The sequence below is a fragment of the Ciona robusta genome, chromosome 7 (genome assembly GCF_009617815.1).
Source record: "Ciona robusta chromosome 7, ASM961781v2".
Taxonomy (NCBI): domain Eukaryota; kingdom Metazoa; phylum Chordata; class Ascidiacea; order Phlebobranchia; family Cionidae; genus Ciona; species Ciona robusta.
The window spans coordinates 6,426,758-6,444,385 of NC_143241.1; the positions used below are offsets into that span (position 1 = coordinate 6,426,758).

The 17,628-nt window shown below is 32.4% G+C and overlaps 1 protein-coding gene across 1 annotated transcript; it reads right to left on the reverse strand.

Moving 5' to 3' along the window:
* Positions 1-205: 205 nt before the first annotated feature.
* On the reverse strand, positions 206-17,200 carry LOC149734217 (ephrin type-B receptor 3-like). The gene is made up of 19 exons (XM_089881300.1): positions 16,915-17,200; positions 15,957-16,024; positions 15,108-15,232; positions 14,506-14,757; positions 13,501-13,700; positions 12,640-12,744; positions 8,227-8,397; positions 7,709-7,820; positions 6,657-6,901; positions 6,107-6,261; positions 4,866-5,217; positions 4,476-4,595; positions 3,191-3,373; positions 2,804-2,865; positions 2,146-2,355; positions 1,619-1,813; positions 1,115-1,260; positions 709-843; positions 206-438 (listed from the first exon to the last, which is right to left on the reverse strand). Exons 1-19 carry the CDS (start codon positions 16,964-16,966, stop codon positions 342-344), a joined length of 2,985 nt encoding a protein of 994 aa, XP_089737426.1. The 5' UTR covers positions 16,967-17,200; the 3' UTR covers positions 206-341.
* Between the last annotated feature and the right edge of the window lie 428 nt (positions 17,201-17,628).

The following is a 17,628-nucleotide window of genomic DNA, read 5'->3' on the forward strand; positions in this document are numbered from 1 at the left end:
ATTTTCTCGTCCTATTTGGTAATAAACGAAAAACATTCAAAGAATTATAAAACCAAATCCTTACAACTCCCATAGCCGTTTTTGTTTGTTCTAAACACGATCAGGATATTCGGATATTATGTGCCAAAGGTGTCCCGTCTTCCACAATCTTTTATACGCAGTTACACCACGTCTGTCTGGTTTATGTATAAAATGACAAACAAAATATAAACAAAGCTTTATTTTAACATTCGTGTTTGCAACACATGCTACAGGTACAATTGCTTAGTAAAAAAAAACACTTTAGAAAATTCGGTTGTTTTTAAGCTTATAGTAATCTCATGCGCAATAAATCGGACAATTTATACTTCTTGTGCGAATCTACGTTTGAGAGCAAGCACACCATCTAGTATTACACGTTCATGATCTTCATTGGAGATGCCCATTGCCTTTAAATCACTGAAAAAAGGGAGATATTACAGAAATGTGTATATGTTTGAAATCTAAAAAAAAGACTTTAGTTATGTATGTCTGATTTTTTAAAAAAATTTTATGCATATTTTTTTGAAATCTTAAAACATTTTTTTGTATATGGTAGGGTGGGGTAAGATTAACGTGTTTTCATTCTTTTTTCTTGCCTCATTCTTTTAAAGACTAACAAAGTATTTCTATGCTAAAGTTGTAAAACCAAAGTACTCACATAACATAAGCAGAGAAAAAGCAGCTTACCTTGCAGTTAGTGTGGAAACAAGATGTAAGTTCTTTATTTCATTTTCGTTGAAAGTTTCGCTGTATTCGCTCATGCATAACTTATCCAACCATTGTTGTACGTTTGTGATGTCACGGTGTAATCTGGGTGTCGGCCTGTTGGTAAAATATAAATAATATACCGGGTTCAAAGCTCAATGCTGCTACAATTGTGAACGGGTGTGTATTTGGGTAAGACACTTAATGGCAAATGCTCCAACCCAGTGGTCACTAATAAGTTCTCTCAACTGTTAGCCACACAGAAAAAAAAATTTTAAAGTTACACCATAAACTCATAAGCTGACATAAGGTGTACGAAACAGAACACACAAATCCGAGGCCCTCGACAAGGACTTCACCCACATAGAATATAAACCGTTCAACATACTTGCTGGCAACACTTGCTACTGGTTGTTCCACCCAATCTCTTAACAAGCGATTCAACTTCTGGAAAATTTGAAGAAAACTTGGTCGATCTTTTACCTCAGCAAACCAGCATTCCAACATTAAATCATGCAGAGGTTTTGGACAGTTCTAAAATATATTGAACATTGGTACAGAACTTACACTGGTGGGAAACTTTAACTTATTTTCTAAAAAGGGAAGATCCTGTTATTTAAAGAATGAAAAGAAGGAATCATCAGCAAATCGACAGTTGGTAACTTGGTATAAGACAGGTGTTCTGTTTCATACACCTCAGCACACCAACCACTGTGCCCAAAGCTGGACATGATACGACTGTTTAAAATTTTCCTCCCAAAAATAATCACCCACAAAGTAACATACATGGTATCTCGTAAGTTGGCACGAAGTGTATGAAACAGAACACCCGTGTTTTAATGACTGTCGCTTTCTAGACCTGCAGAATAAAGCAAATTACATTCATTCATACCATTGGTGAAGGAAGCCTCATTCCCTTTTGTATGCTTTCCATAACTTGTTTATTACTCATATCCCAGTAAGGTTTCTCCCCATAAGACATGACTTCCCACATAACGATGCCATAGCTCCATACATCACTTGCTGATGTAAATTGACGAAATAAAATACTTTCTGGTGCAGTCCATCTTATTGCTATCTTACCACCCTGAAAAAATTATCATTTAAGTAAATAAATTTTATTTATCTTTTTATTTTTATTTGTTTATAATTTTATTTGTTAACATATAGTAGGGTGGGGGAAGATGGGACACCTTTTTATTTTATTTCTCGTCCGATTTGGTAGTAAACAAAGAATATTTAAAAAATTATAAAACTGTGTCTTCACAATTCCCATGAACGGGTGTTAAACTGTTAATTGTTTAAAACGCGTTATTTATATTTCATTATATTCGAATATTATGTGCTAAAGGTCTCCCGTCTTCCCCCACTCTACTATATACTGAAATATTACTAATATTCAAATAATCATATTAATACCTGTGTAGTATAGGTAGCTTGAGGGTCATTCTCAAGAGTTCTTGAAAGACCAAAGTCGGATACTTTACAAACAAGTTGAGAATTAACGAGGATATTTCTTGCAGCTAAATCTCGATGAACATATTTCATTGATGAAAGATATTTCATTCCACTTGCGATGCCGCGTAACATTTCAAGTAATTGGAACAATGTAATGTCATTCTTATGTAACTGCAATGAAAGAATGAATGTAACTTATTTATCCCCGAGCGGCCGAAAAAAGACAGGTTATAACACGAATAAATGTAACTTGCTTTATTCTTGTGTGGCCAGAAGATGACAGTTGCTATAACAGAGGTGTTCTGTTTCATAAAACTCGTGCCCGCTTAGAAATTACCACATAAGTAACTTTGTGGATAATTATTGTTTTTTTTTGTGTTTGGCTGATCGTTATGACAACCTATTAGTGACCACTGGGTTAAAGCAACATCCCGTATTTATTCCGTAATTTGCAGCAACTACCCTTTAAATTAACCAAAAAACAGATGTATGCTCATGGCCCTAAAAACATAGTTTTGACCCTACCACTTAAATCAAGTTAAACCATGTTAAATACTTTGCACAAAATAATTAAAAAGCAACCAATGTTAAAAAGAAAGAAAATGTTAAACCTACTTACTTGCAAATATTTATCTAATGCTCCATTCTCCATGTATTCAAATACGATCATAATATTCGGAGCTGAAAGTAAAAATCATTTTAAAAACTCATACCAATCAGTATTATGACATTATGAACTAAAATATTGACCAGTAATATCATATATAATTCTATTTCTTACTATTTCGACTAGACTTAATTAAAATATTGTGTAAATAAATACACCTTGTTTGTCCTTATTTGGGTGATTTTTTTAGAAAAAAGCTACATATTAGAACTGTTCTTAAATTTAAACAATTTAGACTAAAATTCTTTACATTTATGCTGTAAAAAAATCCTTCTAATGTAAAAAACTTTAAAAAATCCTTAAAGTTCAAATGTGAGATGCAATGAAAGTTATACTCACAACTAGTGACGACTCCTTGTATCTTAACTACATTAGCATCATCAAACTGTGTCAATGTAACTCCTTCCTGTAGGAAGTTTGTTTCATCCACACTTGTAGCTGAATCTTTCAATCTTTTCACAGCAACTTTTATGGTTTTGTTTTCATGTACGAGACGCCCGCAACATACTTCAGCAAATTCACCTTCACGTGAAAATTATATGAATATTAGTTTATTTCATAAGATATGATATTTAAGCAGGTTTCATAGGAAAGATATGAAAGTCTTTATATGAAAATTCTATGCATGTGAGTTTATTTCATATGATAGGATATTTAAGTAGACTATATATGAAAGTATTCACATAAAAATTAGATGAACACAAGTAGCTGTAGGTGATTTTAAATCATACGAAATGTTTCTGGGTTTCACAAATTTATAAATCTGAGATTTTAAAAGTCCGGATATGAAAATTATTTAAATAAGAGTAAATTCATTTCAAATTTAAGTAAGTTTTGTATATAAAGTATAACATATATGATAATTTAAACAGTTTTTAAATGAAATAAATGAAGTCTTTTTTTGAAAACTATCTAAAAGGTATGAAAGTGTTTGTGATTTTTACAATTTTTGTGGTAAATTGTAAGGGTTTTAGTATGGCACCACAACTACTTAAAACCTTTTCAAAATGTGAAGTATTTTCATTGTACACCTATCAGAAGCAAATGTTACACAAGCCTTGGGCATCGTTTTATTTTGGGAATAAATTAAAATTTTTAAAACTCGGTTTTTAACATTTTGTACATCACATGTCAATATATAAATTATTACTAATTAGTGAAAATTTTGCTGCACAAAACCGATTTAAAAGCATTCAATTACCTCTGTTTTAAACAAATCATAAAATATTCATACAGTCCTGTTAAACCCATTTAACTCTTATTAAGAGATAAGTGGGCATTAAATATTAACTTAAATATGAATGAATGAATGAATGTAACTTGCTTTACCTCGCGTGGCCTGAAAACGACAGTCGTTATAGCACGGGTGTTCTGTTTCATACACCTCATGCCAAATTACAAGTTATCACGTATGTAACTTTATAGGTATTTTTTCTCTAATACTGTATGGCTGACAGTTTAGACAACCCATTAGTGACCACTGGGTTGGAGCAATTGCCATTAAGTGTCTTTCCCAATGACACACTCCCACTGGTAGCAGCGACAACCCTTAAACCCATTACCTCTTGGTTAGAAACACGCGTGCTAACCAACTGTGCCACAGCGCAATACAAATATAATTTACCTGAACCTATTACATCTTCAATAGTAATAGCTGATGGGTTTATTTCACATTTAAATTTGGCCAATGCAGTTTGGGGGTTGGGGTATTTCACATATATTCGATCTCGGGGTGGTAGGTCAACTAAGTCAAATAAAAAATGGATTTTAGTTGGGGTCCAATACTTATAATACAGTCAATTTTAATCGTAATAAGATCAATTACTATACTAAATATTACATTTTATATGCAAAAAATATAGTTTGGTTCATATTTAAGAAAAAAATCTATTAATATTATATTAACCTAATTAACGTTCAAATAAAAAAACCTAAAAATTTATTTCATATTTTTTCAAAAATTCACTACACATATTATAACCCATTCAATAATGAAATAAAACAACTCAATTACCTATTAATCGCTCAGAAATCATTGGGTCTGATTTTACATCTAAAGACATTTCCATATCTTTTGTATTGATTCTTTTGCAGGTAAAACACAACAAGTTTCCTGTTTTCCTGCACCTCAAAACCACTACTATAAGAATGATTACTAGCGCTAAACCACAAACTGCGCCAGCAATGACAGGAATATTAACAGTGGGCGAGACAGTGACTGGTTTTGCTATAGTAGCTGGGGTGAGGGTCTTGAAAGAGATCGGTTCGCTGAAAGGACCAAATCCAGCCACAGTCCTTGCATGGATAAGAACTATGTAATTGGTGTTGGAGAGTAAGCCATCTAAATGCACTGTTGTGTCACTTGTCTGTTGAAAAATATGTAAACTTAAAAAAAGTGTATATTTTTGTGAAAGTGTGATTTTTTTGTAAAAGTGTGAATTTTTGTGAGGTGTATAAGTTTATTCAAAACCATAAATTTCAACTCATAATATATATATACTGTTGGTGCCAGGCATATTTATACTTGTATTTTGACTTTTCCGGCAAAAATTTAAATAGGACTCAAAACATAGTTTAAATTTTTGCGAGAAGAGCAAAAATACAAGTCTTAAGCCCAAGTTCTGAAGAATGGTATTTTTAAAATGATTGTATACTGTATGAAAAAAAGTATGTTATATATATATCCTTTTATAGCAGTGCTTCTACACCTTTTAATTCAGCGACCCATGTATTAACCCCAAATTAATTACATCGCTTTTGCACCCAATTTCTGAAACTACATTCCGCTACTTAACTTTTTTTTAAAAAACAGCAAAATGATTTAACAAACACAGAACATGTAATATACTTTAAAAGTAATTTTTAGGCGACCCAACCGAGTCAATTGACCCACTTTTAAGACAGGAGACTTAAGAAGCACTTGACTAAAGTTACGCATTGGTGCACATTGTCATTTTGAAGGATTTTGGGCAAAATATTGTCCCTAAACTGGTAGACATATCACAGTTAAAACAGCTCTTCTGGCAATTTCACAATACTAATCAATTTTTATAAAGACAAGGTATATGTAAATGATATATATATGAAAAAATTATACTTCTAATAAATTTCTTAAATATATTATTTTTGTACATCTAAACTAAAATGTTTTTTACTTCTTATAATTTCTAAAAAATTAATACATTGTTTTTCAATATTTATAAATAGATAAAACATAGTTAAAATATAGATTTTAATACATTAATTTGACTATACCTTGACCAGAGTTGGTTTATTACTATGGCCCCCATATTGAAGTTTTACAACATATTCAATTATCTCTCCATTTGGATAACGAGGTACATGCCATGATAAAGTTGCTGAGGTTGGTTCGATATCACTTGTTTCGATTCCGTAAACACTTGACGGAGCTATAGGATATTAAAGACAACAAATAATAATAATAGTTATCGGAGCTATAGGATATTAAAGACAACAAATAATAATAATAGTTATATTCAATGGCATGATCCGAAAAAAAAGGGGGGGGGGGTTTCAAACTATTTTATTGCCCATATATTCTATTTGTGTGAATTTCTGGGTCATTTTACAGGCTTATCTTGAATGAAAATTGCATGGCACAGAATGTGCAGGTAATGTGATACATTTAATAATGAATCTCATGATAGGCATGTAGTTTTTAAACTGGACGTATCTTGTATGTATTATAAAAGTAAAAAAAAGTTTTGTTTTTTTTTAAATTATAATGATAGTTTTTTTTGTATATTTTTTTGGTTTGTAGAAAAAATCAAATCATCATACTCACTTGACTGGGTTGTATTTACTGTGACAGTAGCAATGCTGTTTGTGACGTCATAATTGTCAATAATACCACTGACACCATTCGCTGCTTGAATAGATAGCATATACTGTGTGTAGGGTGACATATTGGATATCTGGAGAGTCGTACTGAATATTTTCCCTTCATTTAGATGCGGTTGATACACCAACGCATTGGAACAAGAGATAAATTGCTCAAGCTCCCATAATGGGGTAGATTTGCAGCCAATTCTGAAACAAAATATTTTTTAGTATTTACAAGACCATAATTAGTATTGATACATGGAAGCAGTGTAACTGTATATATTGGGTCGTACAAACAAATATTAATTTTTTTATATTTAAAAATCACACAATGTATAGCTTATATACGTATAGTTTATATATATTCATCAAAACTGGAAAATTTTGCATTTTTTCGCTTAAGAAACTTTAATGATATATATAAGAGCAGTGGAACTGATTATATTCATTTTTATTAGTATTTACAGAACTTTTTCTCTTTTTTAGGTATTTACATATTAATAATTTAAATTCCCTGTGCAAATTTAGACACAAAGAGAGCAATCAATAGAAGTGCTTAGATTGGTAAACTGTCAACATTAATTAAGATGCTGCGTACAGTGCGCCGTCAGCTTAAGAAGACACGTTTATTTAACGACAAACAAAAATGGAATAAACATTACACCATTATGAACACGAAAATTGCTAAAGGTAAAAAGGTTAAATTATTGAGTGCAAAAAAAACTTTTTTTAGCAAAAAAATCAATTTGATATATAATGCAAAATAATTTACCTATGAAAATGCAAAACCATATTTAAGGTAAAATGGGCAATTTATGCACTTTATTAAGTGCAAAAAACCAAAATTTCATATTTATTCAAATTTCCAACAAATATGTATAGCTCAAAATTATATTTACTTTATGTATAAAACACAGTAAATATATTTACCCCAAGTATAAAACACATTTTTTGCAAAAAAAGACAATAAATTTCATATTCAATGCAAATTTATATAAAATAAATCATATTTACTTGTAAAATATATCTTTCCTGCCACCCAAATGAACAGGTGGTAACCATGTTAAGGTTACGGCATGACCATCATGCTCACTGGCGAGCAGATTCAGCGGGGACGAGGGAGCAGCTGAGATAACAAGTTAACTTAAGTCTTTAATCTCTCAGCCAATGCTACGTGTTCGAAAATCAATATTTAAATTGCCAATCAATAATAAAAGAGATTACCCTGTCGTATGCTGTAATGTATCAATTACTTTAGGTAAAACACAGACTGCTGAGCTAAAGTACCCAAGAAAAATTATAATAATTAAAAAAACTAAACATAGTAAAATATAATTTATAGTAAAGTAAAACATGTTTTATTTTTTAAATGTTCAAAATTATAATTTATAATAAAGTAAAACATGTATTATTCTATAAAAGAACTAAAATAGAATTTAAAATAAAGTAAAACATATATCATTCGGTAAAATGTCCAAAATTTCAAAACATAGGCCTATTTAACTAAAAAAATAAATTGCCTATTAACTTACCTGTGCATGGTGTATTCACAGTTTCCCCAGATGCCCTTGCATATCCAGTATTACACAGACATTCATTGTTAGATGCATGGTTGGTATGTGAGATATTAAAACCACTGTTGTTTGGACATGGGAGGCATTCCGATATTGTGTTGCTTACTTTGTAAGTCCCATCTGGGCAGGCTGGTAAAAATAGCATTAAATTTAAAACACTGGTAATCTGTTGTATTGAAATAAATTAAATGGGAAAATAGGTATGGGGTAAAAATACAGCATTTAAAACTCTGGTAAGCTGTTGCAATTTCCAGGAATTTAATGAGTACAAATATAGCATTTTATTTAAAACCCTGGTAAGCTGTTGCTATTGTCAGGAAATAAATGGGTAAAAAATAGCATTAAATTTAAAGTTGTAACCTGTTGCTTTTGCAATAAAAGACTAACAAGTTTATTTTTCTCTTCAATTACGGTGGCGAAGATTGAAAAATACAAAATTGTTCATTATTTAGCACTGTCTAAATTTTAGACTAAATAAATTTCAAATATACATACATATATATATATATAACAAACTCCAATTATGTTGTGTGAAACAAAGCTTTGTGTTAAACTATATTAGCCTTTAGGGCATTTTATTTTAAACACTAAACAGACAAACAAAAAGGATTTATAACAGAAATTATTCCTTGAAAATTTACCCCTTTAGTATGTGGTAATTCTATTTCCTGTGAAATAATATTTTATGCTTAACTGTATTATGTTAATTTATTTTTCAGACTGGGAAAAAATTGACATAAAAATGAGTCAAATTTTGGCTCTCAGAAAATTGTTCAATGTAAAATGTGCGTTATTATAGTTCATTTCTATATATATATATATATATATATATATATATACATACCAAAATAAAGTAAAATATGCTACTTTTTATCATTTCTATACAGCAACAAAGTAAAGGTCCTATATTACACCAGATTTTAAAATTTCTATACAGCTCAAAATAACGGCCATATATTACACCATAATCGTTACACATTAAGCTGTGGGAATTTGTGCAATGTGTATTCACACTTGGGCAAATATGTGAGATGTTTGCTTAGCAGAGGTGAAAGTGTTATAAACCACTATGTGGGCGGATATTTCAGGTAAGCATGTGGTAAGCACCATCTAACTTGGAAGTTGAAATAAGTGGTTTAGGAATTTCAATTAAATATGTACGTGCCACTGAATAAAATGGCTGGCAGAAAACAAAACAATATTATATATATATATATATATATACCACTTCTTTTATTGAAAAAACTACAAAATAAATGAAATTAGGTGTAAAAGCCATAGGCTATAGAATATTAAGTCACAAAAAAATCTTTAAATTAGTACACATATATATATATATAAAAACAAAATTACATGTTCGAGGTCTAGGAGGAATAATGAACAAAGGGTGACATTTTAAAGCAGGGGTGTGCAACCTTTGATACAGAAGGGCCAGATATAAGTAACTGGGTGAAACCGCGGGCCACACGTTTATGTAACATTGGCTATCTAGTAGTCGCACGGACAAAAAAATAGTTTATTTTTCTTGTTGACTGTTTAATAGGTATATCTCCTTGCAACAAAATATTATGACGCATAAATTCCTAAAGAAAACTGGTATTCAAATTTATTGTCACATAGAATTTAAAACATTTTAGTGAGAAATTTGCAGCTGGCTTCTTTTCCCGATGACTTTTTCCAAATTTGCTTTAATCGAAGTACTCGCAATTCGAAGACCGTTTTCCAAGTGTTCGTCTGTCAGAACCGATCGATAGGGGGATTTCATAACGCCCATTTTAGAAAAAAATTGTTCACACAAGTATGTTGAGCCGAAAAGAGCCATTTTTGAAGCCATGTATATTTTCAAATGTGGATAGTTATTTTGGTTGAGATGTTTTCGATAAAAGTCGCCAAGACTCATTTCCAAATACTTAGCTTTTAAATCAGTGTTCTCTTGGAGATCCAAAAGTTCAAGTTGGATATCAACTGGTGCTTTGTCAACGTCTGCACTAAATGGCGAAGAAAAAATATCAAACAAATGTTCATGAGATTTAAAGTCCTTAAAACGAGCCAAAAAATCATTTAACAATTTTTCAAGTTGGTCTGCAAATTCAATTTTCTTCTCATGATGCATTCCACACTCCTTCAGAGTTAAAAAGTGGAAAAGATTTCCTGTTTGTATGTGAGCTTTCCAAAGTCGTAATTTGTTCATAAAACCTTTTATGTGACCATACATTTCATTAGCATACTGGCTTTTTCGCTGCAGTCTTGTATTAAGTTCATTCAGATGAGTAGTTATATCAACCAAGAAAGCTAGGTCACATAACCAATTTTCGTCCTCCATTTCCGCTATTGGGTGCCCTTTTAGTTTCAAAAAGTTTACGACTTCTGTCCGCAGTTCGTAAAATCGCCGCAACATGCAGCCCTTGCTTAACCAACGTACCTCGGAAAAGTACACTAGATCTCGATGTGTAGTATTGAGATCATCCAGAAACTGTTGAAACTGGCGATGGTTGAGCCCTCGTGCTCTAATGAAATTTACTGCCTTAATAACCGGACTTAAAACGTGTTTGAATTTTAAGGATTTTGCGCACAGGTTTTGCTGGTGAATAATGCAATGAAAAATTGCTATATCGTCATTGATTTTTTTCTCTCTCAATGCAGACTTCATGAGACCTACAAATCCAATGCCAGTTCCAGACATAGATCGAGCACCATCAGTTGCGATTCCACATAAGGTGGACAAGTCTAGTCCAAAATTGTTAAAGGCATCAACTACTTTGGTGAAGATATCAGCACCAGTTGTCGTACCCTTCATTGGCTGTAGTGCCAGAAGTTCTTCAGTTTCGTTTAGCTCTTTGTCCACTCCTTTTACAAATATGGCCAACTGTGCTGTGTCCCTCTGGTCCGTACTTTCATCGATCGCAAAACTCCATGAAACAAAACTCTTCACCTTATCCCTGAGAGTGTCACTAATGTCACAAGCAAGATCATCGATGCGCCTCGCTATCGTCCACCGTGACAGACTTATTTTCTCGAACTCAATCCTCATTTTAGGGCACATTTCTTCTGCGACATCAATAAGACACTGCTTCACGAAGTTTCCCTCAGAATAAGGTTTCATAGTTTGAGCTATTCTCTGTGCGATTAGGTAACTACATCGGACTGCTTTTTCGCTATCACTGTGGATTTTTTGAAACATCGACCGCTGGGCCTTTAATTCTTCCTGTAGTTGCCTCACTTTCAGCTTTCTGTTCTGTCCATCTAGCCTACCATAAACACCCTCAGAATGCTTTGACTCGTAGTGTAGTTTAACGTTGTACTCTTTAGTAACATTAACAGTTTGTTTGCAAATCAGACACAAAGGCCTTTTATCTGTATTTTCAATAAAGAAGTACTCAAAAGTCCATTTTGTCTGAAACATTCGCTTTTCTTCCTCAACCTTCCTCTTTTTAGTTTTCTGCACGTTAGCTACATAATTAGCCATTGCAAGTAATAAGTAAACTGAAAACAAGTTTACAATAAAACAGTATTAGACTGCAATGCGTTGGTTAGGACTGTTATAGACTTAGTTTTATTCTACCTGACGATATTTAGAATGCTCACTACTCAGCAATCGACAGCTTTGTGAAGTGTGTTGTTCATTTTGTACAAGCTAGTAATTCGGGGATTGTTATGTCATAGGAGGCTAACCGTTGGAGAATTGTTACGTCATATACAATACATTAGACTCAGGTGTAGGTTTTGGCAAAGTTGGTAGAGACGGTTGGTTTTGCAACACAAAAGATATTGGTCCGCACATCCTTAATTCAATTAAATTATTACTCATTTCGCGGGCCGCACAGCATTCAAAATTGATATTGCGTCGCGGGCCGCACAATTTTTCTTTACGGGCCGCATTTGGCCCGCGGGCCGCAGGTTGCACACTCCTGTTTTAAAGTATTACCAATGTCAGGCAACTAGGAAAATTTCTTTGTTATTGAACTATGTGTTAACTGTTAACATGGTAACTAAATATTTGGACTTCTTTGGACAATAGAATTATTAAAATTTGGACTACTGGATTGTTCATAGTTTTAAAATACTATGTTACATAACCAAGTTTTAGGTTTTTCTTAACATAACTTTTTAATTTATTTCTAACACGGTAGCGAAAATCATATTGTTTATTAAACTAAGACAAGGAAATGAAAAGTAAAACGACAGTCGTTAAAACACGCTATGGATAAAAGTGTGGTAAAGAGTGCCAGTTAAAAAGTGTGGTTGCTGCAACCATGTGTTTTTAAAGGAATCAACAGCAAAACGACAGTTATTAAACACGTTATAGATAAAAAGTGTGGAAAAGAGTGTCACTTTTATTACTTGAGTATTTAGAAATTGCAAATAACTTACGTTGACATCTAGTTTGTTGATTATTTGGTTGGAACCCGACATCACACACGCAACCACCGGTATTTATTTGCCAACGACCATTGCTGTTACATCGATATTCGGGTGCTGTTGGAATACAGTGTAATGAACTAGTATAGTTATGAAAAGCAAATGAATTTATATAGCTCTGTAACAGAACTAACAACCAATGAATTAATATAGTGATGTAACAGAACTAACAACTAATGAATTAATGTAGTTATGTAAGAGCAAATGAACTATTATAGTTTAAGTTATACAATGTATTAGTTTTATTCATAGAGCAAGTTATGTTTCATCTATGTCTGGATACAGTTACAGTACATGTGTTAATTGTTATAGCGCATTTCTTATTTTATTATTATAACATTCCTCTGTTTTTTAACAATAACAACTTTCTTTCAAAACCGTAGGCCTATGGTTACAGGAGTAGCGTTCAAAGTAAAATTGGAATCCCCCTCAATAAAAAAGCCTAATTGCGAAACTGTGTAGACATAATGTCAATTTAAATCTATGACGTCATTGAGGAACATTTACTAACCAAGCATGAAATAAGCCTGTTTGAAGTCACTGCCAAGTACTATTTAAAATATAAAAAATAAATAGCTATAAACGTATTACATGTATAGTATATGTATAATGGTATAGGCTTATATAGTTTGATATCATAAGGAATTCATATGATAACAAATACATGGACATGATAAAATAATTTGTAAAATATGATATCAAACACATATAATAACAAACATATTTGTACAGATACTGATAGAATATTTTTTGATGACAATTTGGCATCATAGGCCTATGATAACAACACATATATTAATACCAAATACTTACATCCTAGGTTGGTTGATTGCACGGCATGATCCACACAAGAACCCACCACTTCCACCAGTGATGCCATGCTATCACCAGAAACTGTTTTGGGAAACACTGCCAGATTTTTCCACGTCTCACCACAATAGAAATAGTATATTTGCAAGGAAATGAGCGACATACATGCTCCCTGGTCTTGAACGGAAACGTAAAAGCCACGTCTGGAAATATTTTGGTTGATTAATTATTGATTAAACATGATGTATGACATCATAATCATATGGAACAAAATCCAACACAATGATTGCTACAAAAAAAGTACCAGACAAAAATCGAGGACGACAAATTATATTAAAAAAATATATGTATATTTTTCCTAAAAGGCTAAACAGCATCATCAGTCTTTTATTAAAAAGGAATTATAATTAGAGTAGAGTCATAGTCAGTGTGTAAGAAATAGTCAGGGTAAAGGAGATTAATATACATAATGTTTTATATTACAACTGTAAAGCTAGACTGAGATTGCAACATCATTGCGCAACGGGGTGGCATGTGGCATTGAATGGTAACAATGGCATTCGTGGTATGTAGTGACAACTGTGAAAAAACAATAGCAACTATAGGCACCAACTTTTTTTAAATGCAGGGGAGGTAAGGAAAGTTAAACCCGCATTGCAATGGAAAAATTTGTTTTAATGATTACTGATTAATGCAGTGCAAAAAATCCCATGCCACTCCAGGTTTGGCTTCTATGATATTAACAATAGAAACAGAGCTATTTGCAATATTCGTCTAGAAACATATAATAGGATGGGGGAAGATGGGACACATTTAGCACATAATATTCAAACATCCTGATTTTTAACAATTAACGGCAGTCGGTGGGAGTCATGAGAATACGGTTTTATAATTCTTTGAATTTTTTTGTTTACTACCAAATGGGACGAGAAAATAGAGTAAGTAGGTATCCCATCTTCCCCCACACTACTGTATCTGTATAATAAAAATAACATAGAAATTACCAACCTTGTAATTGGTCCAAAACTGAAGGTTTTGGTATTAACTCGATTCACTGAATTTGCTGCGATTGTGTCAATTTTTACGTAAGGTTTTTCCCTCCATGGAGGAAAAGTGCTGGTAGCTACGTCTCCGTCCGCTTCGTAGTAAAACATATTGAAGGTTTCTTTGCACTGAGTTTTTTTCATGTTATCGGGCAATGTGTCATGTGAACAGTGGTTTATGGAGAATTCTACATCTAAATGAATCAGCTTGCCATCACTGTAAAATGAAGAAGGTAGTTGTTAGAAAAAAGTGAAATACATATTCTGTATTGGTGAGGTACAACAGTGACACATGCATTGGACACGGGATTACTCCTACTTAAAAATGATAAAAAATAAAAATAGTTGTTAACAATATAAAACAATCTTTTCTATATGGGTAAGGTCTTGGGGCTACGCATATCATGGGACCTAGAAGTCAGATTTAATCAATTACCCTGAAAATATATTTATATATAGCTTTTTAAAACAAAGTTTAACAAACCATGCAAACAGTTTGTTTTAAAAATCATAAAATGTAGATGGGCCTATGCTGTACGGATTTTTTTAAAATACAGTTTAACAAACCGCGCATCAATGTAGGGTGATCGGATCCAGTTATCTGATTCCACAGTTGTATCTTCTTGAGGACAAACTTGATAAGATCGTATTGTTGTTCGATGGCCTTCATCGTAACTGCTTACTTCTTCCCACTGTAAGGAAAAGGAACAAAAAGTATAAAAGTCCTGGGATGCTGGTTTCATAACATGGCCAGAACCCCTATAATATTGGTTTATGATAGATACTATATAGTACTATGGTGTAATATAGGGTAATGTTAGTGCACAATATTTCTTAATTGTGTTTTGAAGATTTAAAACATTTTTTTGAGTCGTGAGGCTACGGTTTTATAATTCTGTAATTAAAAGCAGTGCAGTAAAAATGGGAAACCATTAGCACCAAAAACCCATATTTCCTGATCAAGTTTTAAGCACACTATTTTTTTAGCGTTGGTAGATATTCTGCATTGTTTTAATCAGAATATATTTTAATGTGTCGAAAAAACAACCCACAAAATACAAACAGCCTATCTGTTTTTCAATGACATGCAAATATTATATATAATGTGTTTTTCAGTTATTTAAAAAGGAAAAGAAAATTTTTAAGATATAAATTTCCCAAAAAACAACTTCACTACAACATTATAGCCTATTCAAAATGTTTTTCATAGGACTATGAACCTAACTGACACAATCCATTCAATATCCTATTATGTATAATAATATAATGATTTAATATTTTAAACACTCATGTTCGCTTGTGAACAAATACAAAACTTATGAAAGAATACAAGGTATTTGAACAACAATGAAACTCGTATTTGTTCAATAAGTTGACATAAGGTGTGTTATAAAGAAAATATAATAGCACACTTACACCAATTCCTGTTGAAAATGGTGTCCATTTAAGATCTGTTGTGGCAGATTTACTGTTGTATAAGTCCACTGTAAATCAAGATAGAATACATTAAAATGCTAATCCTTTAGCAGGTGACCAGTGAAAATTTTGGTCTTTTACTGGACACTAGGTAAAGGCTTACCCAATAAACTAATTAGGTTAAGTTACAGTTTTATAGATTCATTATGTTAACAACAATAAACATTAAAAACATTTATAATAATAAATGATTAAATTTTGAAATTAACATATTTATCCTTGCACGAGGGGCAACCTTAAACACTAAAATAAAAGAGTCCCATTTGAAGACCTCATATCTGCTATTGAGTTATAAGGTTTTTAACTTTATGGGTGTTTTAATATTTTTGTTTTGTTTTAACTTTTTCTGTATACATTGATAATATGATTAAAACATGAGCTTCCGTTAGGCTGATGTCATTACTGATAAATGAATAAATGTAACATATTTATCCTTGCAAGCGGGGCAACTACAGCCATTATAACACAGGTGTTTTGTTTCATACACCTCATACATGCTAGCAAGTTATCATGTATGTAACTTTGTGAATAATTATTTGAGGAGATTTTGTCATTTTACCTAATGTATGGTTGACAATTTAGACAACTCTCAAGGAACCACTGGCTTTGCCGTTAAGTGTCTTACCCAAGGATACATTTGCTTACAATAGTAGCAGCATCAAACAAGTCTAAACCACTGAGCTAGACTTATTATCATAACATAAGAAGTGTATTTAACATTTGCTGTTGATTTCCTTCTCTTCATTTTTTAAATAATATGATCTTCGCTATCGTTTTCAAAGGAACAAAAGAAAAAATATGCTATGTATTATAATATGTAAAATTAAACACTGTCATGATTTAAACCCAAAAGCTCATAATATATACAAGTCAAAAATTAAAAACAAAAACAACTTACTTGTTTCGCTTGCACATCCCACCACAAGAAGCAAGAATACAAACCTTTCCATTTTCCAGAATTAAATTAAAATACTGATAATTACCAAACCATGAGCACCAATTACTAGACTATTTACAATTCTCTATACACCCTAAAAGTCAAAATCAACCAACATCATTTGTAATGTGAGGTAAGATGGAACACAGCTAGCTAAGTAGCTATATCCAATATTTCCTGATTGTGTTTTAAACAATGGTGTTAGTGAAGAATCCTTTCCCCACCATTTGCTAACCACTATCCCCTAACCCCTATAACCACTAACCCACTAACCATCATTATCAACACCTAACCCCCTAACCACCAACCACTATCACTTTCCACCAGCCTATTCTGCTATTTACCGGTGGATTCTTCACTTCACTTGTGCCTAGACAGTTACCAACGCTCTTTTAAAATCGCGGCTAAATGAGACTGTAGAAAGAGTAAAACCATGTCCCATCTTACCCCACTCTACAATATTACATTTTTATAAACAACGTGGCGAAATAAACTGCGTAAATAAACAAACCATGCACCATTGCCTTTGTAAAGGTAAAGTATATAAAGGCTATGCGTACACCGGAAACGAATGCAGTTACCCACGTTTAACACGGTAGCTGAAAGCCGCACATGTTGGTTTACAAACTTAACATTCCAACGGCGTTTTCTCCTGCGCAGTTGCTTGGTATTTAT